The 25,551-nt window shown below is 53.4% G+C and overlaps 1 protein-coding gene and 1 long non-coding RNA gene across 6 annotated transcripts; one reads left to right on the plus strand and one right to left on the minus strand.

The window, feature by feature from the left end:
* Window positions 1-25,515, minus strand: KLC4 (kinesin light chain 4). 5 transcript variants are annotated; one of them, XM_068185988.1, is made up of 16 exons: window positions 25,379-25,513; window positions 14,593-14,859; window positions 14,173-14,403; window positions 13,799-13,877; window positions 13,483-13,708; window positions 13,090-13,177; window positions 12,682-12,783; window positions 12,207-12,380; window positions 11,952-12,051; window positions 11,403-11,455; window positions 8,893-8,960; window positions 8,703-8,811; window positions 7,793-7,915; window positions 1,007-1,131; window positions 836-893; window positions 1-480 (listed from the first exon to the last, which is right to left on the minus strand). In XM_068185988.1, exons 2-16 carry the CDS (start codon window positions 14,839-14,841, stop codon window positions 391-393), a joined length of 1,875 nt encoding a protein of 624 aa, XP_068042089.1. In that variant the 5' UTR covers window positions 14,842-14,859; window positions 25,379-25,513; the 3' UTR covers window positions 1-390. The 5 variants fall into 5 exon arrangements, with proteins under 5 accessions (XP_068042089.1, XP_068042087.1, XP_068042088.1 ...); XM_068185986.1 differs by having other exon boundaries at window positions 7,766-7,915; XM_068185987.1 differs by lacking the exon at window positions 25,379-25,513 and adding an exon at window positions 23,653-23,798 and having other exon boundaries at window positions 7,766-7,915.
* LOC137471569 (uncharacterized) lies at window positions 15,818-23,281 on the plus strand. The gene is made up of 2 exons (XR_010997698.1): window positions 15,818-20,107; window positions 20,256-23,281. It is a non-coding gene; the product is annotated as an uncharacterized lncRNA (long non-coding RNA).
* Window positions 25,516-25,551: the final 36 nt, after the last annotated feature.

Genomic DNA, 25,551 nt, shown 5'->3' on the forward strand with positions numbered 1-25,551 from the left:
TCGCTTCTAGGGTCGGTTTTATTTAATAAAATAAAGTACAGCGATCATCCGGCGGGGAACCGGCGTGCCGGGGGCATGGGGCACTCCCGCCGCTGCCCCGGCCTGGGGGATAGCCCCCCTTCCCGGGCTGGCGATTCTACCTGGTGAGCGTGTGTGACCGGTACCGAGCATGCGGCCACCAGAGCTGCGCGCCCCGGTGAGCAGCAGAGGAGCATGCGGGCGGGCTGCGGTGCCCGAACTAGCTAGGGACCCCCGGGGGAGGCCGGGCTGGGCAGGCAGACGGTGGCACGAGAACCGGTGATGGGGAGAACAGAGTAGGTGGTGTGGGGAGGTGCCGGGCGCTGCCCCGTGCAGCGCGAAGCCAGGGTGCCCAGCAGCGGAGCAGCCAGCTCAGTTGGAGGAGAGCAGGGAGCTGTGGGAGGACAGGTCCATGCTGCTGGCGCTCAGGCCTCTGCTCTCCGCTCGGAAGCCTTGGGTGCCCTGGAAAATATACAGCGCCAATGAGGTACCGGCCATCCACCCTCACGCCCCAAAGCTGCCACCCCAACTCCTGCACCCCTTGCCTTGCAGGCCAGGACGGCCCTGGTGCTGCTGTCACACACAGTAGCTGCTGCCTTTGCTCCCAGTCTATGGCTGAGCTTTGTGCGGAGGAAGGTGGGTACTTGGAAGCAACACCTTCCGATTTGGAGCTCTGACCTCAGACGAGGGGCTACGAGCTCAGGGGCTCTCAGCACCTGGGGCCCACCAATATGCCCCTCACCCCCTGCGCCGCTGGCCACACTGCCCCCAGCCTCACGCAGTCCTGCACCAGCCCCACCACTCACACTGTGCTCACCTCAAACGAAGCATCACTAGACTTGTGCAGGTAATTTAAGGACGCAGCTCGTTTCATGCTGTAAGAAAGCAGAGGAGAGCAGATGTGATCGTGCTGTGAGTGGTCAGACCCAGACACGCAAGGTGGCAGGGCCCGCACCTGCCCTGTACGCAGCCTGACCCTCACACGTACCTGGTGTTCCTGGGCTCCAGGGGACCATTGCCCTGCAGCTTCTTGACCAACATCTCACTGCTCCTCCGTATCACATCCCGGATTTTTCCCAGGGAGCTGCTGCGCTGGAGAGTGCCACTGCCGTCCTGGACACAGAGACACAAGCCAGGGTGATGGCTAAGTGGCACTGATCAGGCTCTGGCATGATGCTGATGAGTGGCTGGAACTGGCTCCAAACATCCTCTTGCCCACTTGCACTGAGGGTTTAGTCCTGGCCCAAAGCAGGCTTACTGCTCACTACATGGCTTCCCCTCACCCGGTTCTCCACAGGACATGGTAACCATGGAGTCAGCCGCTATTGTCTGGCTCATCCAGCCTGATACTCCCTCCTGCCCAGTGCAAGCTCAACACCCAGACAGGTTGCTGGGGCCTGGGCTACCCCAGGCCCCCAGCACAAATGGCACTGGCATCTGCCCAGTCCTGCTCGAAGATGACACAGCTCCATCGCCTGCAACAGCTCAGGAAGCAACTATCAAAAAGGTCCCAGTGGCCAGAGAGGCAACAAGTCCTGCTGGGAGTCCCAAGATTAGGGATACTTTTGTCAGGCCAGGACAGGCTGCTGGGGATTTCATTTCAAGGACTCTCTCCTCATTTGCTGCTGGCTGGAGACCATCCTCATCCTCTCCCTCCCCTTCTTCACCACACCATCACCATTCCTCCTCTCTGTCCAGCACTCATAGAGACAGATGCACACCCTGGTCCTGCGGGCTCGCTCACATCACACAAGACCATTTCACACTGCACACGCAGCCTTGTCCCATCTCTAACACCCAAGACAATTAGCTTAGAGCCTTTGGAGCAATTCAGCCAGCTCCACTGGGGATGGATTTCACTGTGCTGCCAAGTAGGCACCACTAGTCGTAGGCCCCCCAACTTCAGCTGCATGCAGCCCCACTAGCTGCCCCAGGGGGTGGCACTTTGCAGGAAGAGCTTTTTGTGTCTACCTGCTTTTTCTGAAGACCAAAACCAGCCTGAAATCTTGTTCCTGAGCCTGTTTCCTCCCACATGCCTCCAAAAGTCCCCAGTATTCAGTGAGGCACTCTCAGGCCCTGACAGGCTCCAGTCCACCTCCTGCACTTTGTTCTACATGCATGCAAGGCACAGGTTGCCAGCATGGCACCACACCATGCCACCGTGTCATCATGCCACCAAGCTCTTCCCCTGTAGCCTGGTCTGCTTGTTACATAAGGTTGTGACATCACCACTGATGTGGAATTACTTCTGCTCTAATGGCCAGATAACAGCAGTCTTCCCTGCTCATGCTTTGAATGGCCCCTGGAACATTGGGGCAGACAAAAGGAGATAAAGTGATGGCAAAAGCCCTTTTTTTCCTTATGAAGATGTGAGGGAGCCCCTTTGAAGCACTCCAAATGACCAAAATGCCTTGTGGCTCAGGCTAGCAGCAGCAATTACCTCAGCACTGTCCAAGCAGCTCTGCAGGTAGGCAGGGTCTCTGCCTCTGTCACCCCCTTGTGCTGACCATTATAGATTGTGGCCCTTGGGGAAGGCATTTCCAGCACTTCTCTGCTCTGATTACCCAAAGCTGAGCCAGCCCTAGACTGTTCTCTAACAGCTGACCAGGACATTTCCTACCAGCAAACCTTTCTCCTGGTACTCCTCTTATCCCTTCTTGGATAAAACATGTGCATTGAACCTCTTCACATTCTCATTGGGATGAAGGTTTTCCAAGTTGAGAGCCATGTGTTGCTGCTGCAAAGGGACCCACTCACCAGAAATGCAGAGAGCACCCAAAGCAGCAAAGTAAACAATTCAATTCCTGCATGAGGCATCCTGGGCAGGTTTTGAATGAGCTGATTATCAGTGTGTAGCATTAACAAAGATGAGGGGGTGTCTTTTGCCTCCCCACCAGACTTACACTGGGTCACCACTCTCCCTGCAGGGTACTGCTATGCCAGGCACTGTTGCTTTTCCCAGGGCAAAAAAGACAGGGGTGGAAGAGGGAACACAGCTGGGACAGGGGAGCAGGACCATGGTACAAGGGCAGCAGGATCGGGCCAGAAGTATGCTCTTGTATCAGAGCTGGAGGATGGAGCCACATTTCCCCAGCTGCAGCGATGCAGACTGACTGCAGACCAACACCAGAACCAAATGCTGCTGCATGCTGGGTTAAAAATAGCCTCCCTTCTCCCCCCACTCCCTTTTCTGACTGGTTATTTTTAACCCAGAACATTTATGGGTTTGGTTTGCCGCAGAGCCCCCACCCCATTGCACCCACCAGGATGAGAGCATTCAAAAAAAATAAGCAGCTCCATCACTGAGCTCCTCTCCACTGCATGTTCCCACCCTGCCTAATGCATGGAAGCAGAGGACTTGGGCAGGATTTGGCAGCATGTAGAGGTAGGTCAGCACTGAGGGACACAATGGGGTATTTCTTTGGCTAAATAGAAATGCCTGTTGGGGAAGGTCCAAGCTGAGATGCCCCAGGGCAGCCCTGCCACACATGGTTACAGAGCTGAGGTTAGCAGCAACTCTAATTTGGAGGACAGGGAAAAGCACAGTGGAGCTGGGTCCTTCATCTCCAATGCCTGGGAGGGGAGCCCTGGGGACAGCACATGCCCCTGTACACACACAGACAGACACCAAGCACCCCCAGACCTGCTCCAGCAGCATTTGCACCCACCACCCCAGGGCTGACCGACGCTGGCCTACAGAGCATGGAAAGAAGCACAGGGCAGCGATTTGGGTCAGTCTACCTTTAATTAGAGGTATGGTTGTTACAGCACCAGGTCCAGGACATGGCAAAGCACAGGGTCAGGTGGCCCTGAGGTCCAAACACACCCTGCACTGGGAACTCACCACTCTACAGAAGCATGGAGCAGCACTGGGACAGAGAGGCAGGGAAGGTACAGCCCTGCAGCACTCAGCCCTGGGCTCCACACCCCATGTCCTGAAGACAAGCTTCCTTTCAGTAAGCACAAACTCCCAGGGGAGCAGCATGCATGTACCCCAAGGCCTCTGCACCACCACAGGAAAGCCAGGCCCAGACAGACACAAGCACATTTAGTATCACAACCTGCCAGATGACTAGCATAAAGAAGGGATCAAGCTAAATAAATAAGGGGTCCTGTGCTGGCCCCTGGGCTCTATCCTGCTGCCTACAGCCTCCCAAGCTTTCTTCTCAGATAGGAGGGCCAGGGAGGTCCGCTTCCTATAGGAGGTGAGATGACAGTGTACACTCAAGGATGTGAGACCCAAGACAGTGGAGGTCTCGCCCTGGGACACATTCCATATCCCAGTAATGTCTAACAGCACCAGACCCTGTGAAGGCCTGAAGCCATCAGAGACACTGAGCCACCCCAACACCCCCTCAGGGTCAGCACGGTGACCCTACTGGTAACAGGGTTACACATTTCCCACCCACTTGGCTAGGGACAGCCAGACTGCAGTCAGCCCCACAGACCTGTGAGCAATCCAGCCCCTACCCCTGCAGCAACCTCCCTCCAGCCATCCCATCTGCTCCCACCTGCTCAGAGCACCTCCAGCCCTAGCCCTTTGCTTCCTCACATCTGTCTTTGCACGTTCTTTTTCTCCCAATCACTCTGCTCCAATCCTGGCCATTCCCCACCTCAACCACTTCTAATGGTCTGGGGTCTACCCCTTGCAAAAAACCTCTCCTTTCCTCTTACCCCTCCTCTGCTTTCAAGGAACAGCAAACAACTTCACCCTCACTTCTCCCACCAGCCACACCTAAGAGCCCTGTAGCAATGGGGGGCTGATTCAGCCCTTAATGCCAGATGAAGAACCTCCAGTACAACATTGTCCTTGGCTGTTGCCCCCTCACCTCATCTTGGATGTACAGTAGCTCTATGGGCTGCCCTACAGAGATACCCACACACTGCTCCTGGGTTACGGAGCTCAGCAGGAATGAGGGTAGCAAGATGGGGACTGCCCTGTGCTGCAGGGAGAGCCCATCTCACTGGGAACCAGCACAGGTTTGCTACAAGGCACTAATATCAGCTAAGCCTACAGGGAAGAAAGCAACTGGGCACATGACAGCCCTGCCTAGGCCAGGCCTCACTGTCCCATAACAGCCCTCCATCTTTGAGCCTCTGCAGAGATGGAGGGAACAAGCTAGGAGGGCTGAGGATGTCTAGTGACAATGGAGTCGGCAAGCCTGGAGTGAAGACAATCCCCCGCAGGCCTGGGCCCCAGGGATGTGCAAGGGCAGGCCAGGGGTGGGGGCACGCAAGGGGACGGTGGCCCGTCACCCTGGCCTGGGGGAGCTGGCAGCTCCTCGCAGAGTCTTCCTGCTCTTGCTGGCCACGGGACTGGAGCTGGGCCATGTGGCCAGGCACTCCTCTGCAGGCGTCGCGGTGCCCTCGCGCGCCAGGAGGGTTGGGGGACTGGCGTGGAGTTCTCGCCGAGGAAGGAGGGATGGTGTGGAGGAAAAGTCGGAAGATACAACACAAACATCCAGGTGACTGCGGTGGAGGGGAAAGAGGGAGTCTCGGGAGGCATTTAAGCCTAGTGCACAGAGAGGAGAAAGACACAATTTACAAGGCTGTGAGGTTGTAGGTCACCTAGGGAGCAGGTGGGACAAGGCCCAGACTGCATGCAGAGACCCCAGGCCACATATGGGCAGGGAGAGAGTCTTGTGAGGCTGAAACCGCCCCTCACTTCTTTGCTAGTGGGCTTAGTGGGTTGGCAGGAACAGCTTAGCTCAGGGAGGAACAGCCTGGGTCTCCTCCTCCGAGGGCTCCTGCTCCTGGGCCTTGGGTACCTGCCAAGGCCTCTGCACCACGGAGCTGGTGTCATCCCCCTGCTCTCACATCCCAATTACCTGGGCAGCAAGCAGCTGATCCAGGCCCTAGGGTGCTTCCAGAGCTGCCTATGGACACTGGGCACCCTGGGGGCTCCCACAGCCCTCCCTGCAGCAGAGGACAGCTAGGGGAGGGCAGCAGAGGCTGCTTTAAGGCAGCACATCTGAGGTCTTTGGACCAACACAGAAAACAACAGGCTGTGACAGACAGGAGCAGCAGGAGCTGCCTCAGCCTTCTTTTGCAGGGAGCTTCAGTACAGTGCAGGGCTGCTGGCTCAGAAAAGGAGACTGGCTGTATGTGTGCAGCAGGCTGGAAAAGAAATCATGTGGCAGCAGCTGTGTCCCCCAGGGTGCTGAGCCAGCCCTCAACTCCTCTATTTACAGCTGTCTGGGCCAGGGAAGCTCTGCTAAGACCCCTAGGGAAGGGCCATATGAGCAGGGACTACTCCCTGGGACTGGCTGTGGCAGTGGGTGGCACTGCCTCCTTGCCTTAGGATGATCAGCTCAGAGACTGTCAGGAAGGTCTCCCAGACCATCAGCAGTGCAAAGAGATTATCCAACACCAAGCACAGTCAGGAGGAGCTGCAGAAAGACACCAGCCAGCATAGGGACCCGGTGATTCTAATCCAAACCTGCAGCCCTCCCTCTGTGCTTGTCTAGCCCCCTTACTAATGGTGGGTGCAGGGGCCTAGAGTTGGTGCCTTGCCAGAGTTAAGACCCTTTTTGGTCCTGATGCCAAGACCTGGGGCAAAGGACAGCCTTGCATCTGGTAAAGCTGCTGGGTCCACTTGAAGGTCTGTTTTTCAGATCCCCTTCAGCCACCTTCTGCGTACAATCCACAATCAAGAGAGCCAGCAGGCTTCAGGCTTTGGGTGTTGAAGGGCTGTCATGGCAACGGGGAAGAAAAAAGAGGAAGGGAGGGAGCTCATGCAGGTAGGGATAGAGCAGAGCCAGGTGGGGAAGGGTTAGTGACAGCAGATGTGAGGGGTCAGCAAAGGACTCTGTGTGGTCAGTGCCTTCCCTGTGCCAGCTGCAACAACCCCAGCTACTCTATGCTCTCAGAGTTTGCAGAAGGAATGTAAGCATTAACAGCTCTAGCAGCCCTTGAGCCAAGCACCCACCCGCACCATGCTCACTTGTTGCCTCTTCTCCATCCTCCTGCTTGCAGGAGACAAAAGGCACCTCTTCCAGCCCTGGAGATTACCTTTCTCCAAACTCAGTGCTAGTGACCAAAGTCACCTTCAGCCTCAGAGCGAGCCTAGAGAGGTTCAGGTTGCTGTCTGTGCCTCGGCTAACACCAGTCTCTTGCCTCCACTGGTCAGCCCAGCTTGCCATCCTGTAAAACCTGCCTTTTATCCCCTCTGCTTGGCCAGAACCTCCCTATGGCATGAGAACAGGAGAGGGGGATGGCAAAGATGCTGGCTACAGACTATTCTTGTGCCCTGCAGTCAGTCAGTCAGTCACAGACACACCAGGCATATCACACACACACAACCCTGCCCAGGCTCAGCATTGTCAGTGACACTGCAGGACAGACAGCCAAATGGCTCTCACAGGCTGGATGAGCCTGAGATGGGTTTGATGCTCTCAGCCAGGGCCTCCAGAGGGGAGCAGCAGGGAGAGATGTTAATAAGGTTACAAGCCTAAGATTAAGGGCAGACCAGGACCAGTTCATGCTGGGCACTGCCAGGGCCTGGCAGCTCTCTGGAAGCGGGAGCCCTCAGCTGGGAATATCTGTTCTGTACACCAGAAGCCAGACCCAGACACGCACCTCTGTGGGCTGGCTGGCTCATGCCGAGAAAGGGGAAAGGAAATGTGCAGGGAATGAATGGAGGCAGACAAGGATGCCACGACAGGCCACGCGGGGACAGCCCTCAGCCACGCTGTCCCTTCCCTCTGGCAGCCGGCTGAGGCCATTCTTGATGGTGTCTTGTACTTACCCCGCTCCATTCCACGCCCATACTCACTTCCTCGCTACCGTCTGTGGCATTCTCGTACTTGACACTGCCCCCCAGGCTCCGATGTCTCTCTGTGCCATCCCCCTCCTTCAGGATCTCCACCACCTTCGTCTGGTTGATTGGGTCAATGCCCTGCAAGTAGGAAAGGATAAGGAAGAGTTGTGTTTTCTCTTTCTGTGTTCCTTCCCTCTAGAGATCCACTGTGCCATCACTGTGCTTGGTTCCTGTTCCCTCTCTTGGCCACTGTCCCATCACAGCCAAAACTGCCCAGCACAACCAGGATGGAGCCAAATGCCATCCTGCACTTAGCAGTCTCTGTTTCAACTCCCAGCTCAATGAGTCCTCACAAGGCCATAACCAACCCTGTGGAACAAGGGCTTGCTACGACAAAGCTGACAGCTTCCTTCCTTCACATTTTGAAGTGTGAAGGATTCAGCTGTCCTTCAGTCTTTTGTGCTAAATGCTTACAGCTCCTGCTTTATTATTTGAGGATTGAGAGGAGTTTAAGGCAAGAGGTCCTCTAAAAAATTCTAGGTATTTTTTTGTCTTTGGACAAAAAAAATAATATGAAGAAAACATCCCAGTAAGTGTAGCTCTCCCCAGTAGCTGACAAAGCTCAGTAACCTGCTTTAACCCTGCTGCAGTATTTCTGCACTCAGTGAGCCATGCTTTCCCCACACATGGACATGTGCTCCATCCACGCACACATGCGCCACCCCACACACCTACACACGTGTGCATCTCTGCACAAGTGCATCCCCAACCACCAAGGCCCTCTGGTGTCACGGGAACATAAACCAAGAACATCAGAGAGGCCCAGGAGAGTCCCTCACCACACCCCAACCAAGGGCAGTGCCATAACGTGCCACCCCAAGCCCTGCAACGCCCCCCACACCAGGGAAGGTCCCTCTGGGGTTACCTGTCGCCGCGAGCGAACTGCGCACTCCTCCAAGGTCTCGGCTGCCTCCAGCTTGCCCTGGCGCCGGTACAGTGCACCCAGGTTCCTCAGAGTGGTGTTCACAGTTGGGCTGAGGTAACAGAGAGAAGGTGAGGAAGAGCCCTGGGGTCACCCCCACAGAGTGCACAGCTGCCCACAAACCAGCTCTTACCTGCTAACCTTACAGGCCTTGTACCAGCCACCATACTCAGCATAGGGAGCACTGTCTCTGTGCTTGCTCTACAGGGTGAGGAGAGAAGAGAGCTGTTAGTTCCACACCTACTGCCCTTCTCTGGCCTCTGCTCTGCCACTGCATGCCAGGGTCAGACCCAGGCTGCACCCCTGCACCAGCTCAACCTTTGGAAACACAATATGCAAATGCAATGATGAAGCCCAGCAGCTTCCTAGTAGGAAAGTTAAAAGCATGTTTGCTGCAACAGATTTTGGCCACAAGCAAAATTATATCCTAGTTTCAGGAAGAAGCATAATCCCTTCTCCTTACCCCCTTCCATGGTACCAAAGGCAGCAGGGATAGCACAGCCTATTCTCATGGCATAATGGAGGGCGTGACACCCCAACCAAAATGCAAAAGGGAGACAAAACCCCACCAGCGTGCCAGTCACCATGGGCACTAAATCTCTCAGCCAGGACTAGCAAAGGAATCAGCCAGCCACATCCCAGTCTTTGGCCTACAAGGTCAGGCTTGTCCTACAGCAGCTCAGCACAGTTAGCTGTCCCCTCCCCATGCCCAGCATTTGCACCCCAAAGCTGGCTAGCTGGCCAGGGCAATAGCACAGGGGGCAGAGCTTGATGCTCAAGGAGGAAGATCTGGACAACCCACACTGCGGGGCAGTAGCTGCTAGCCCTGGGTATGTAGGACTATGGCACCAAGCAGGTGCAGGGGGCCACTGCTCCACAGCACGAGTTACAACTCTAGCTCAGAAGAAACTGTCTCCATGGGGACCATTTTTGTCACTCAGGCCCACAGCACTTCTCAGCTCTTTATCCTACATGCCAGAGTCTACTTGTGCCATAGGCACATGTAGTTTTCTTCACACCAGAGCCTACACAGCCTGGGCAGGCATCAGGGACACAGGAGTTCAGGACTCAATACATCTCTCCTGTAGAGGCAGCCCTAAAGGGTGTCTGAACCTAACAGGAAAGGTGTCAAATCCTCTGGGGCAGACAAAGCCTTGAAGGCCAAGGCTGCCAGCTGTGCCCAAGGCCCTGTTGATGGCATGAACTGGCCTTCCTGTGCTGCCAGGAAAGAGGGGCAAGGGAAAAAAGTAATCAAGCTCTAGTCAGATGAATTTTATACATTTTAACAGAAGATATGGAAATAGCACAAGGCAGAGCATATCAGCCCCAGCTCCTGGGCCAGAAGTACAAGCAGGTCTGTAACTACTACTGCTGCCTGGACAGGAATGCCAACCCTGCTTTGCCATGGGGCACAGACACTGCTGCCTTGGGGAGAGGACCCCCAGAAACAGGGAAAGAGGTTTAGCCCTTGCCTAAGACTCACATGTAAAATGAATCTCTTATTCCAACTGTGAGTCTCTCAGACTGTTCTCTTGCCCCATGGCAGAGCTTGCATTATGTGGAGCATAGCCTCATACTACAGCTATCTACATTTGACCCCTAAATTCTCCAAAGAAGCCATCAGAAGAGTCTCAATCCCAGAGGGGGCAACGGGAACCTGGTCTCTACTCCATCTTGGATTTCTCCAGGATAGTGCTGCAGCAAGTGCAGATTCTTTGCAGCAGAGCCTTCACAGTACAGGAACCAGAACAGTGTAAAGCTGAATAGTGCCCTGCACTGGGAGCCATGCAGAGTGGTTCAATGGGAAGGCACAGGATGCTGTGGGAAGCACCTGCCAGTGCCCTGCTTCTAGGGCTGACAGGATGGTACTCATCAGTCACTAAGTCAAGCCTGCCAGACTGCTGCCTGAACCCTGGAGGGTTGGGGCCTGCTCTGAGGGCAAAAGAAAAGGAGAGTCCCACTGCAGGTAGAGAACTAGGTCAGAACCCTTCGTTCTGCTGCTTCACCCACCTGCCAAAAAAACAGGCGGTGCCTTACACTTGGCAAAAGCAAAGACACGACTGCTGCATTTACTGACTACAGAGCAGGGCCTGGGCTGCAGGAGCAACAGTAGCTTTGCCATTCAGCCTAGTCCAAGGCAAGCACTGTCCATTTCTATCCCCTTTCAGAGGCCAGCTAGGGCCCACCCTGTGCAGACCCTTTTCAGATATGGCTCCATTTCCTAAGCAAGGTGACAGCATCAGCTTCTTCTTGACCTCCATTTTTTCCCCAGACGCCTTAGAGCTGTTTTAGAAACCAGTTTATGCTCTGGGTACTGGCAGCTCTTTGGAACAGAGTGCCAAGGCCTTGCAGCACAACTGTCTGCCATCTTCCATCATCTGCATGTCCAAGAGGGATCACTCACAAAGGCAGAGAGAGCATGCAGTCATGGCCGAGGGACTGAACAGCCCTGCCCAAGGAAAAACACCCTGCTGTCTGATGGGCCTTCCCTCCCTGCTGGCCCAGGGAGCAGCAGTGCTGTATGCCCCCTCTCCAGATGCCTCCTAGCCTTGGGAGCTCTTCAGACTGCAGCTTCTCCAGGAAGGAAGAGATAAGAGATAGACTGTGGTAAGAGAGGATCAAACCCCCTGGGATCAGACTCACCTTGCTCATCTCCTCTCTCTCCTCTGCATGCATCCAGATTGGCTTGTGCTCATCTGTGTGGGGAAGAATGCAAAACAGGTCCATTCACCACCCCACGCTGTTGTTTGCCTCCTGTACAGCCCAGTACTCTGTCCCCAGAGCTAGCTCCCCATAAGAAGGAAGTGACACTCCAGATCCTCCCCCCAGTCCCTGGCCCAGAGTCCCAAGAAATGCAACCAACACTGCAAAGGCAGGACAAGGAAAGGAAAGAACAAGTCATCCCAGCAGAAGTACATTTGCCAGATGCACAGGAGAAACTTCAGCCTATGCTTGAGCATGACTGTGCCACTTACTATTCCCAACCCTGTAAAAAGACTGGGTTGAGACTCCTGAGAGAATAGGAGGAACAGCAAGCATAACAGACTAGAATGGCAGCATCTGAAGGGATGCCCAAAGCAGGGGTCCTGCAAGGCATCCCATCCCTCAGTATGGGCAACACCAGAACCAGACAAATCCAGGCTGAGAGCCAGGAAACCCCTCCCCTGCCCCGAGGGCTTCTGCTGTACAAACCATCTACAGAGCCAAATTCCTTCACATGAGCACGGGTAAGGATCTCCTTATACAGCACCTCTGCATCTTTGTATTTGCCTTGCTTCAGGTAACAGGAAGCCTGCAACCAAAACAAAACAGCTCCAGCCCCACTGGGAAACAGATTACCTCTGCCCACCTCTTGCAGCTATTGCTCTGTCTCCAAGCACCAGGCAATGCTCACCTCTCCCACAGCACCCCTCCCCAACACCACATGGCCTCTCCCCAGTGCCTCACCAGGTTATTCTTGGTCTTGGCCACATTGGGGTCATCAGGACCCAGGCAGCTCTCGTAGATCTCCAGAGCCCGGCAGTAATAGTACTCCACCTCATCATACTTGCCCTGGTTCTGGCACAACAGGGCTAGGTTGTTCAGCTGCTTGGCCACATCAGGATGGTCTTTGCCTAGAACCTGGTGAACAAAAGAAGAGAAGCCACAAAGACTGGAGTGGACTCCTGGAGTTAGTAGACACAGGAGTCCTCCCCACCCATGCCCATGTCAGACAAAAGCCAAGGTCTGGAGAGGAGAAATTCCAGCTTCCACCTCCTGGCAGGCCTCTCTAGGGCTGCAAACACTGGAGAGACAGGAAAGGTGGTGGCAGAATTAGCAGCTGAACAGACTAGATAGGCCCTGGATCTCCCACACACGTTGAGGTAATGAGAGAAAGCCCACAGAGAGAGCCGAAAGGAGAAAGAGCACGGAAGACTCGTACCTTCTCACGGATCTCCAGGGCTCGCTTACACAGTGGCTCTGCTTCTTTGTACTTCCCTCTCTTGCCATAGAGAACAGCCAAATTGTTCAAAGTCGCTGCCACCTGCAGAAACAGAAGCTTTTCCATGAAAGAAAGCAAATTCCAGCAGGACCAAACAAGGGGCACAACCAACAGTAACAGTGACTGTCCCATTTCCTCCATGCCTGCAGTACTGCTGCTCTCGAGAGAAGGAGGTCCAGAGACAGAAAGCTGCCCTGCCTATATCGCAGGATCCAAGAGAAGCCAACTCTTTACAGGCTGTACTGAACCAGCCAGCAGGAAATACTGAAGCAGTAAAACACTGCTGGAACAGTGCCCCAGCAGCATCCAAAGGTGAAGAAGTGACTGAAAGAGGAGAGAGACACTCACCGCTGGGTGGTCTTTGCCTAGAGTCTTCTCACGGATAGAAAGAGCATCATTCAAGAGGTGTGCTGCTTCTTTGTATTTGTTCTGATCCCTGCAGTGCAAAGTCAACCAGTTATTTGGGATTTGGACATTACAGCCCAGAGCAGGCAGAACTATGAACAGTGCTCCTTCCACACAGACCCAGCCTTCACAGTTCTTTCTTTCCTCATTCCTCCCTGCTTTAGTCAGTTCCTAGTTATATATGGGAGTTTGGCAAATCAAATACCCCGTCTAGGCCAAAACCTTTCTGAAAGGCAAACCCCTGGGAGCTTGGGGAGCCCCAGGATGTGCTGTAAAGGGAAACAGGAGATGCAGAAAGCTGTCCTGGCCCAATCCTGCCCTTCCCACCATGCTCACCTGTACACTAGTGCTAGAATGTTGAGCATGGTAGCCACATCAGGGTGATCATGGCCTGATGTCTTCTCCAGGTCCTCCAGTGCCTGCTTGCAGAGCGGCACAGCCACCTCATAGCGTCCCTGGGAGGCGTACTGGATGACAAGGTTGTGGAGAGTGCGCAACCGTGCAGGAATCTCATAACCTCCCTGCTGGGCAGCTGCCACGGCACTGCTGTGCTGGTGGGGCACTGTGGGCACAGAAATAAACATGGCACAGGTGGCCCAGCTGGCTTGAACAGAGATGGGCAGCACCCATCTCTGCATGAGCAAACACTTACATCCAGGACCATGCTCCTCCTCCTCATTCGGGAATAGGTCATCCAGAGAGTCCTTGGTGGAGTCACCCTCCTTCTCCTCCTGAGAGAATGAGAATCACAAATACTGTTGGTTCTCAGCAGAGACAGCAGCAGCCTGGCTTGAGTCAGTTGCCAAACTGCAACTTCTGGGGCCCTTCTGCAGCCCACCAACACACTCAACTTCTCCTGCTGTCTCTGCCACCATCTACCCCCACAAAACAAAATCCAGAGACTCTGCCCCATTGCTGTACACGTGAAGGGGCAAAATCCAGGGCAATGTTATCACATGTAGGCAGTTCTCCCGGTTCAACCTCCCAGACCCACAAAAGCAGCTGTTCAAAAGGACTGGGGCATACCGAAGGCGAGACATCCTCATCATACTTCTTCAGCTGGTTCATGAACTCAAGGTGTTTCTTCTCCTCCTCCAGCTGAGCCACGGTCTGTTCACTACGCTGCAGCTTCTGCTGGGTGTTGGCAAGCTCATCACGCAGCCACTGGTTCTCCTGGCACAGTCTCCGCACCTGAGCACGCAGCTTCTGCTTCTCTGACTCCACAGCATTCAGATGGTTGGACAATGCCATCATCACCTTGTTAAGAGTCTCAATCAGTAACAACCACAGTCTTGTTTCTCCCTCACATGCATGCTTAGGGTCCACCCATGCTAGCCCTCTACACTTAGCCCCTTCCCACTCCTGTAGCTTATGGGAAATGGACACATGCCTACCCTTCCTCTGTCAATCCCATATAACACCTCAGGGATCACTCCCCACTCTCACCTGAGCTTCTCCAAGCCCCAGTTCTATCATCTCCACTGACTTGCGGAGCAGGTTGGATTTCTCATGTACGAGATTGGCTTCTTCATCCTTCTTCAGGCACTTGATGGTCTCCAGCAAGCTGTGCAGGATGGAGTTGTGTTCGTTCTTGAGTGCTTCCAGCCCTTGCATTACCAGCTTGGTGTTGGAAATTATCTCCTCTTGGCTCAGCTTGTCCAGTTTCTCCTCCCTTGGGTACACCATGGTGGACATAGTCCTACTCCTGCAGCCCTGCACAGAGATCAAGACAAAACCTGAGTGCCCCAGCGCGGTTTCAAAGAGCCACAACCAGACACAAGCATCACAACCTCCTTCAAGCAGTCAGAGACAGCATTTAACTGATTGCCTACTCTAAGCCCTTCTCCTTCGTCTTCCCCTGTCCCTCTGGCAGCAGGCAGCTGTCAGGGCACGTGCTTCTGCTTTTGTGGCTGGGAGTGCTGGCAACCAGTGCAGGTGGCCTACGTGGACAGGAGACAAAAAGGCGACAACCAGTGGTGACCTCCAACACCCCCACACTCCCAGCAGGGGGAAGACTAATTTAGCTTCCATTTAAGAGCAGAGATTTGTGGTTGGCAGCTGGGGTTGCAAGCTATACACCTTCTGCCCACAGACCACTGATGCAGAGAGGCTGTCAGAGCTCAGCACCTCTTCCGACTGCAGAAGAAAGAGAACACAAAGTGGAGGGATGTCAGCTCAAAGCTTTCTGCTTCCTCAAAGGAAAATCTCCTTGAGGAGCATCTCAGACAGGGAGGCATCAGTGGTATTGCTGTGTCAAAACATTGCCTGACCAGAAGAGTACATCCTGAGGATGGCAGCCTCAGCACAGAACTGCCATTGTGGCACTAAGGGACATGCCACCAGCAGGACACACCACACCACTGCCTGACTGGGGAAGCTCACATACACCAACAGCTACAGTCACACTAACATAATCCTTGTGCAGGTGTTGAAACACCAATAGCTTCTCCATTCACCCTGCTGCCACCCCAAGGACTCCTCAGGATGGCCTAGGAACTCTGCACTCCTTCCCTGTCCTGTTCTCCCCAGATATACAATGGGAAAGTACCCAGCTACTGCCTTTGCACAGCAACACCAAGCACTACAACCTACAATGTTAGTGTGGCTGCAAGATCTCTGCATACAAAGTCCAGGAGCTAGGGAAACACAACAGGCCAGAGGCTGAGAGACACAACAGGCAGGCAAGACCTCTAATAGCAAGACCCTGGCTGCTCCATGACTCATGTATTTAGCACAGTCCCAGCCTCTCCCACCAGCTGGGCCACCCCAGCAGCCTCCTCACATTACTCAACAGTAAGGCCTCCTCCCACCTTGCTATCAGGTCACTCCAAAACCAGCCTCCTGCAATGCCTTGCACAGGCAGCACCTGCCCAGCAGCACCTCCTTGCTACCTGGAGCTGGCAGAGGCCTCTGCAACCTGAGTGCCCAGAGCCCTGCTGCCAGGAGGCTGGCAAACTGCCCAGAAGCTACATAGGAGGAGGTGAGGGAATTGCAGCCAGCAGATCTGCCTTTGACCTCCTGCTGGACCCACCTCTGCATGGTTTGAGCTCTTTGTTCGGCAGCTGCCTTGTGCCTGTTTTACTGAGAGAACAGAAATACTGTCCCAGCTACAGGAACAGGGCAAGCAGAGCTCCCCTTTCTGGCAGGCTCCTCTTCTCCTCACCTGTGCATCTGCCCAAGTGCCAGGGAGCTACTGGGGAATGGGCCTTGAGCAAGAGAGAGGCCCGGCTTCCTCCTCATTGCAGTACTTAAAGTGAAGATGACAAACAGCACTGGGACAGTTTGAAGTACACACATCTCATTATTAAACCCATTCATCTTCTCCTTTTTAGTGTCACTCTTCCTCCAGTTGTTTTATAGGCCTGAATTCTCCTCTCAACTCTTCATTGGTTTCTGTTCCTATGATGTACATCCATCCCTCAGGAAGGGGAGGCAAACCCTCAACACACAGTGGAGACCTTACTGAACCCCTCAGCAGGGCAGAAACACCTTGTGTCTCTTGAAGACTGGGCTTCTGTTCACACGTCTGAACAAGAACTGAGTCATCCTCCCCCAAAGTCACAATGCTGACTTCATATTCACTTCATGATCTAGCATCAGCACCAATTCTGAGTCATACTTCACTGTATCTTTCACTTTTGGGTATCTGTCATGCTCTACATGCAGTTAACCCTGCACATTTTATACCAAAACAGTCTCATCTAGACCACGACTTATGCCAGTTTCCTTTGGAGAAGACTATATGACAAGAATAGCACAAAAAAACTCATTAAGGTCAAGATAGAGGACACAGACTACTGTTTCAAAAGGAAAAAGAAGCTTGCGGAGAGTTGGTTGCCACTCATACCCCATCTTCTAAACTCATTCTCCAGAAACTGGCAGCTAAGCATTCTGGTCAACAGTTCCCCTGGTTATTCTTTTTCCCACCTTTCCAACACACCTGGAGTGGGATCAAGTGCTAAAGCAACAAGGAAAGCCTTGCTTAATGCAGACTTCTACAGGTGAGCACAACTCGTGAAGAAATGTGCAACAACTTCCAGACCTAGAGAAAAGAGGTTGGCAGGCCAAAGGGTGTTAGTACTGCCTCATATGGCCATGAACTCTTGTTCTCTGAAATAGGTCCAGACAGCTTCCCAGGAAGGCTCAGCAGGCACTTACCTCTTCCACAGAACCCAAGGTAATAACTGCCAAAGGGTTAAATGGCCCCATCACTGGTTCCAATTTGTAAGGAAACACACCCTGACTCACTTGCAAACAGGGAAACAGGCAAGTGAGAGTTCTCTGGACCATAGACAATGCTTGGGACACAAGAAGATACCCAGGAACGGCCTCATATCCAAAAAACTAGAACTCTGCTCTAAAATTCTCACAGCTGAGCAGTACAAGTCCCTGTGGGTACTGGGCCAACTGTGAAATGCTGACAATTTTCATGGCAGCATCACTTACATCCATACAGAGATCTTGCTGCCATCTTTAAAAAGTGCAAGACAAACACAATGGGAAGACGAACATGTTACAGGATAAAAAGCCACCAGACCTCCCACCTTGCTAGGTAACAGAGTCAGGCAGACAAGACCCAGATCCATAGAAAATCAGCCTCATTAATTCCACTGTACACAGAACTACTCCTCAACTGTAAAACTGCTGTGTGTTAAACCATAGGCATCTCTACTACAGCAACATTCTTTCTTCAGCCCTTACAGCAGAAAATGTTCATGCCTTTCACAGTCCTCATAATCAAGCTGTTTTTTGAAACTGCAAAGATTCCAGACTGAGAAGGAAAAATAAATCAAAACATCCTGATCCACAGCATATAAGACTCATCCTACCCTGCAACTACATCCTTCAAAGCATCCCAATAGAGGATTTTCTTCTCTCACTGGCTGTGCAAACATCTGTATCAGTCTCAGCCTTTCTCCCCTAGGGTGACATCCTGGAAGCAGAGCTCTGCTAGGTACCAACATGTTTCCATGCTCAACAGTGGACAGAGGATTGTCCAGGCTGGACAGAGGGTGCAAAACCTAAGAACAACACACAGCTGCTCAACAAGAGAACAAAGAGGAGACTGCTGAGAAGTCGTCTGAATGCTGCTACCTCTTGTACAGCAAAGAAAAGCAACAAACACCAGTAGGAGCTGACTTAACCTTCCAAACCAGGAATTTTCCCCCAGAGACCTTATTTCTAGTTCTCCCCAGTGCTGGCAGGTCTACTCTCAGTGCTCAGCCCTCCAAAGAGGAAATGCTTGCTATGGCAGCCAGCGCCAAGGTCAGGCAGGCTGAGGCTGCTGCATATGTACTCTTCCTACTCCCTTTACATTCAGTAAGGGATCCTGAGTGCCCTTTACCCAGGCAGAAAACACTCAGAGGTTTTCTGCAGAGAGGAGGGGACACATCATGGTTTGCCTTTTGCAGGGTGGGGCTCAGACTGGAACTGGAAGAAAGAATGCTTTTCCACCAAGCTCTTTGAGAGATGGAGAGTCCTGTTCGCAGCTTATCCTGCTGCAGTCCTCACGGACCTGCAGGTGTCCCAGCCCAGGTCTCCACCCGCCCGTTTCCGCTCTAGTTGGCACGTCTTCCTTATTTACAGTGAGCTGCTAGAATAGCCTGCCTTTCCGACAGCACCCATCTCATCTCCCCTCTTCTGCTCCCGTTTGGAGGACGGGGAAGGAACACGCGTGCACTGAGCTTTGTGGCAGCTGCAGCAATCAGCCAGGGATCCATCAGCAAGTACATCCTGCCAGGCAAAAACCTTCCTCCTGTATTCAAGTGCATAACTGCGAAATCACTAAGCATCAGCAATTTCAGCAGCTCATTCTTCTGCCTCTCAAAACTGCTCCCACATGCGAGACCTTTAAGAGGAAAGAGCTGGAAGCTTCACTGCTTCTATCTTCAACCCACAACATCTACAAGGATGCCAGATTAAATGGGTCCAAGTCAATCTTAAAGCTTAGGTTATGATGCCTAATGCTAGAAAAGACTGTGGGGTGGGGGAGAAGAAGCACTGGGGAAATTAGGAGTCAACTACAACAGAACAGAGATCTCAGGGCTACAAACAACTCAACTAATGCAGTTCACTGCCTCTCTGCATGCACAAGACAATAACTGCAGCATCCTTCAAACTGCAGATGGTCTGCCAGCACTTTCTGTAAAGAAGTGAAACAGATTTTCAGCAGCAAATTCTTCCGTAGGAGAAGGTGATCCAAGGATATAAATGATGGAAGGTAGCTGCAGAAAGACAGCTGGGCTCTGGAAAAAAAGCTTCCTGTGGAAAAGTCTGACCCAGAGCAAGAAGTGGTGACCACATTTGGGAGATAGATAGCAATGGTTTCCATTTAGAAATGGAAACACAAGGCTTTGTCTTGCTTCATCATAATTATCCAGTCTCCTCCTGTGATACATGCTTTTGCTACCCAGAGAAACAGCAAAGTTATACATTTGGGAAGCAAAACAACTTGATAAAAGCAGGGAGGGTTTTTTGTTTTGTTTTTCCTTGGATCTCTGCCATCTCATTACTGTTGAGCAACAAAGGGTCTCTGGAATGACTGGTTGACCTCCAATGAAGCTAGAAGTGAGACTGCAAATAAGAGAGAGAGTCTTCACTCCTAAGGGACACTGCAACACAACCTAGACCTAATACTTTGGATGCTGAAAAATAAAATAAAAGCAGTAAAAAGCAAACAGAATGACAAAGTTGCAGCCATCACAGAGGCTGTGTCACAAATTTTCTTATTTTGATACCAGTGTCAGAAAGCAAACAGATTGTAGGAGATTACAGTCAGCTGTGCAGAGCCTCTGAGGCTTCCACTGCACAGCCAGGACACACTGACACTGCCAGGAACACCTTCACACTGACACATCATTGCTAGAAGAGCCACTGTGCTCAGGGTCACCACCCCAGGCCACCTGGAGCAGAACCACAGAAAAGGGACAAACCAGTGCTGCTGAGATCCACATCCAAGTTGGTATTTCCAGAGCTGTTCTAATCCTGGCAAAACAGGAAATGCTGGGGTTCACGTGAGGCACAGAGCAGGAATGGTGCTCTGTGATGCTTGTTACTGTTGCCAGAAATGCCTAGATGCTCCCTTAGAGCCACTAAGAACACACAAAGAGGACATCAGTCAGGAGTCAGCATCCTGGGAGGTCATATCCACCATATCTCTGAGCTGCAATTGTAAAGTCAAAAGATGTCACTCAAATTCTAATGTCCACAATATTCTCCACCACCAGTTATCTCATAAGTTTCTACATCCTACTGCCAAAAAAAGGGGACACCTAGAGTCCCATCTTCTGCCCAAAATTCTTTCCCAATGCCAGCCTCCATCTTGGACCTTTCCTGCACTGCAGACAGTCTAGAGAGTTAAACCAACCCACAGATGACTACAAGTACTATAGAGGGACTGTTCTGTTGTAACTTTTCCCTCAATAAGAGACTGGCTTGAGTATTATTTGAAGAGTATTGGAATGAATGCTTAAAGGTCTTTGGTCCAATCCCTCACCCAAAGCAGGTACCTGATCAGGTATCTGTGTCTAGCTAAAGACCATCTCCCAAAACAGAGATCCCACAAACTCTTCAGACCCCTGTACCATGACTTAACCATCCTCTTATGGGACAAAAAAAAAGTAAGAAAAAAAATTCTTCATCTGAATTCCTCAGATAAACTCAATGTGTTTGCCTTTAGTGAACACCTCTTCAGGACAAAGGAGAGAGGCACCACAGAACTAGAAACTGATCCAAGGCCCAGAGAAAGGGAATGCAGTGCCTGCTTCCTTTCAGCAAGGTCCCACAGGGATTTTTGGATTCCCAAAGCAATCCACCTGCAACAACACAGCACGCAGTGAAGGCAAGAAGCGGTCTCACTCACATTCTCCAATGCCCCAAAACCAAGACTCTCCTTGGCATCCAGACATCTCCTCACATGGCTTTGAAGCCAGTCTCCAAGCCCAGAAAGACTTCACCTAACCAGTTTCCCCAATCCTCAGAGTCACGTATAACACAGGACAAGTTGACTGCGCTGTTGATATGCCTTGATCCCTGACCGGGGGATAGGGAGGGCTGTCCAGGGATCATGGCCAGGATTGCTTCTTTCAGCAGCTGACACATGCCAGCTCTGGGGTTTTTTCCTAGATACTGGAAGGCTTGTGCTGGGAATGTCTGTGCTAACCAGCAGGCTACAAGAGGCCGAGGGGACAAGGACTAAGAAACTAGATTTGCAGCTCAAGTCACAAAGAGACAGCAGCTAAAGGGAAAGAGCATGAAAGGGAGCCTCCTAACACTCCTCTCTGTCCCAAAAGCTTCGGCTCCCTACCACCCACAATCTCTAATAAAACACACGTCACATAACCTTCCTGAAACCCAGGGCAAGGTGGTGATAAGGTGGCTCTACAAGGACTTGGCCACAGTGACTCATGTTCACACCACTACAGAAAGAACATGGGAGCTTCCCATACCCCTCCCACCTTCCAACTCACAGCTGGAAGTGAACAAGACAAAAGGTACTGGTGTTTGTTCTGATTGACCAGAGCAAGCAATTCCTGTATTATCAAAGCATCATCCAACTCCAGAATGGATATGTACTCTGAGGAAGACAGAACAGGTAGTCTGGTTGGCTTTGTATCAGATCATTCATTCCTTTCAAGACCAAAAAGGTCTCACTCCATTTGTTACTACAAAAGAATACAGATATTGGAATCAACAAGGGTTAAAAAAACCCAACAAAACAAACAACAGCAGCAAAACCAACCAAACAAAAAAAATAGCACTGATTTTTGCCATTAGCAGAAAATAATTTGCTCTGATTGTACATCATATTTTTTACAACCCCAGCTGGCTGGGAAAACCTGCCCCTTCCAGCAGGCCATTGGAATGAGAACAGCAGTCATCACCACTCCCACCAGTAAGCTTATGCTGGCACCTCCAGATCAGCTGATAAGACCTTGTTTTTAAACTTGTTCGTGTCTGCAGCAGCTCACCAAATCCATTCTGCATCTGCTGCGCCTGGGACTACAGCGAAACACCATTAAAACATGTTTCCAGGCTAGTGAAGACAAGAGCTAAGCAGCTGGAACGGAGCCAGGGCAAGCATCTCTTCCCAGCTCCACAATCTGATTGGGAGTCTTGCACTATAAAAAACAGAGAGAGAGCCATTACCTTGCCCTGACAGCATGAAGCAGTATTAAAGCAGGCAGAGTAATTCCCAGGAGCTAGTGCCTCTGCAGGCATCTGTCTAATGTGAGGGCTATGCACTGGATGTGCCAGAGCCAGGAGATAACCAGGATGCAGATGGGACCAGCAGGAGCTCTGGAGGCACTCTGTGTGCCCTGAAGGACTCTGGTGTACCCACACTCCCTCCATGGTGTACCTGGGGCACCCGCAAAGACCAGCTGACTGCAGGCTGCAAGACTGCACTACTATTTCCAGAAGCAAACAGCTTTTGTAAACCACAGCAAGGCAGGCAAAGTCACAGGGACAAACCTCTACTTGCAAAACAAGCAGAGGACCTGTTCTATCTTTGGCTCAAGCTCTTTGAGGAGCTACGTGGCTCTTTCCCAGCAAATCAAGCATTTATCCAGCAACTCTGCCAAGGTCAGTATCTTGCCACATGTCCTTTGTGCCCCAAGAGCCTTTCTGGTATTCGGGGTTAATGCTGTTGTTTCAACCTGGACATTCCTCCAAAACAGCAGATGAGAGAACACATGCTTCCTGCTCCTTCTGCCAATTACAGCAAAGCACAGCCATGTTTATTTACCCTGCACCTGAGCTGGCCAGATCTTTGACCTGATGTGTGCTGAACACCACCCTCTTTCCCCATAAGCACAGGCAGGGGTGGGTGTTTTCCACATCTCCAAGGTGGCATGGCAGAGAGGAGACCAAGGGCACTAGAGAGCCGAGCATGGAACTGCAGCAGAGTGCCAGATGCCAGCTATGCAAGACGCAGGGAAGCCTGCTGTTTCTGGTAATGTGCTGCTGCCTTCCCACCATTGTGCAGATTTCTCCCGGCTGCCTGGCCAGAGCATTCTACCGCAACACCATCCCCCAGCTCTTCTTCAGACACCTCCTCCCAAGCGCATCCTCTCCTTCACAGAAGCTTACCAGCGATTCCCCCAGCCCACCACCTTTGGTAGGGTGCACCTCCACTTCGGAAAACCTTAGGAAGCAGTTAATTAATGAAAAGACGGTTTGTGGCGAAACAAGGCTCTTTGAGAGCTACTGCTGTATGACCTGCCTCCGTCATCGTTTCTCCGGCTTTGTCTGGCAGCAGGAGGCACGCCCGTTGCGTATCCTTGAAACAAACAAGCCAGAGAAACCCCTTCACCCCTCAGAACCACCACAGAGAAATTCTGCGCCCACCTGGCTGAGTGAAAGCTTCACAAGGGGAAAAAAGTTTTCATCAGCTCTGCCCGAAACTGCGCATCAAAGCGGTCCTTTGTTCCAGGATGGCTGGGCACCCTGCCCGTCTCAGTCACCGGATGAGAATGTCCCCCGCCCCACGCCGCAGAGGAGCGGTACCTGGCTGCCTGCAGCGGCTTGTCCAGCGCCGGTGCTCGCGGAGGCGGCGGAGGAGCGGCGGCCGCGGCGCTGCGCGGCTCCGTCTGCCGCGCTGCCCTGGGAGCGAGCAGCGGCGCAGGCACCCGGCGCTCGGCAGCCAACCACACTGCGGCAGGGGGAGGGGAGGGATGCGGACAGGCTCCGGGAACAGGACGGTCGGACGCTCTCCTGGGAGCGCAGAAAGCGCCACGCACGCCAAGCTCACAGCTCCCTCCTCGGGGATCCACGGGAGCGCCCAGGAGCAGGGCCGAGCCCCCGCGGTGCCGCCAAATGCTGCCCAAGCAGCACTGGCCACCACCGGGCTCCTGTTCAGCCCGCCAAAGCCCTGTTCCATCCCACCCTCCATCCTGTGGCGGAAGGTTTTACATCCTGTTTGGTACCATCCTCGGCTGTTGTCCCCACTGCTGACCCCATCCCAGCCCCCAAAGCCAAGCTGGTGCAGCTGCCGAGAGCCCTCCAGCTGCATGGTGGCTATCGCTGTGCCCACAGCAATGGCCAGATTCAGGAGATCTGGGAAGGCTGGAGCCCTGTTGTGTCCACACTGCGCAGTGTGGGGCTGGGCCGGGTACTGCTGGGAAGAACTTGTTCAGTCTCTGGCTCCTCTTCTCAGAGAGGACAACGACACGGGATCCAGCTTGGATTGTTGCTACAGCCATCCCATGCACGGTAACACACAACTGTCATGGTGCTCCCTACGATGTCCCCAGCTACCTACATCTGCCTGAACCAGTACTGCACTGGTGTTCCTGTTTCTCCCCACGGATTCCCCCAGAAGGGGAAGGGCTTCAAGTGTCCCAGGAGGAACAAAGCTCAGCCCAGCCATGTTGACATGCATGTTCTCTCTTGCCTCATCTCACAACACGTATTTCTTTCCTAAAGCACCTTGCTGCCCTCCATTCCCTAGTTCTGGAGGGCAAACCTGGCTGGCTGTGGGCGTACATACAGCTATGGCATGCTTACATGTCACATAAGTTACATAGCAGAAGTGCAAACATACATTATTTGTGTTACAGTGAAAGCCATTCCTGGCAATGAAGACACACACTAATTATAGAGCAGTGAATCCCGCAGTCTGTGCCCACAGCACCCTGGAAACAGCCATGGCCGGGACTTCGGGCCGACCCACAGTTGCCACACACACGCTCCGCTCTTCCCTCGGGGGCTCCCGGCCTCCGCCGGCCGTCCCTGCGTGGCAGTCGGCCCTGTCCGCGGGGAGGCCAGGCGCACCGAGCCTGCGTACCGGGAGCTGCCCGAGCAGAGCGGGCACCGGCAGGGCTCCCGAGCCAGCGGCTCCCTCGGTGCTGAAGGGGGTTGATCCCGCAGGGCGCGCCTCGCCGGCTCCAAAGTCCGCAGAGCCGGCAGCGCCCTTAGCGCCGACCCGCAGCGTTACGGCGGGCACGGCCCGAACGCTGCCCTCGCCCCCGCTCGTTCCGCTGCCCCAAAGGCTAGGGCGCGCTAGGACGGTCCCCGAGCCACGGCAGCCCCGGCCCCAGCCCCAGTCCCAGCCCCACTAACCGGGCCTCCCCAGCTCCCCGCGAGGGTCCCACCGCCCCCCGCGGCTGGCGGGGGAGCGTCGCCCCGGCAAGGCCGCCCCCGCTCCGGCCTGGGCCGCCGGCCTCCGTGTGTCCTCCCCACGCCAGGGCCGCCGAGGGAAGCGACCGAGCCCTCGTAACCCCGCCCGTCCAACCTGCTGGGCGCAAGATGTCGATGGCGGTCCCGGTCGCCGTCCCGGTCCCGGCGGGGGCGGGGCGAGACCCGCGGCCGGCACCACCCGCCCTCTCAGCGGCGCAGCCTCTTTAAATCCAAGATGGCCGCCGCCTCAGCCCCGCCGGCGGGAGCGCGCCACCTGCCGGCGGCCCC

Source organism: Anomalospiza imberbis, chromosome 3, assembly GCF_031753505.1.
Source record: "Anomalospiza imberbis isolate Cuckoo-Finch-1a 21T00152 chromosome 3, ASM3175350v1, whole genome shotgun sequence".
NCBI lineage: Eukaryota > Metazoa > Chordata > Aves > Passeriformes > Viduidae > Anomalospiza > Anomalospiza imberbis.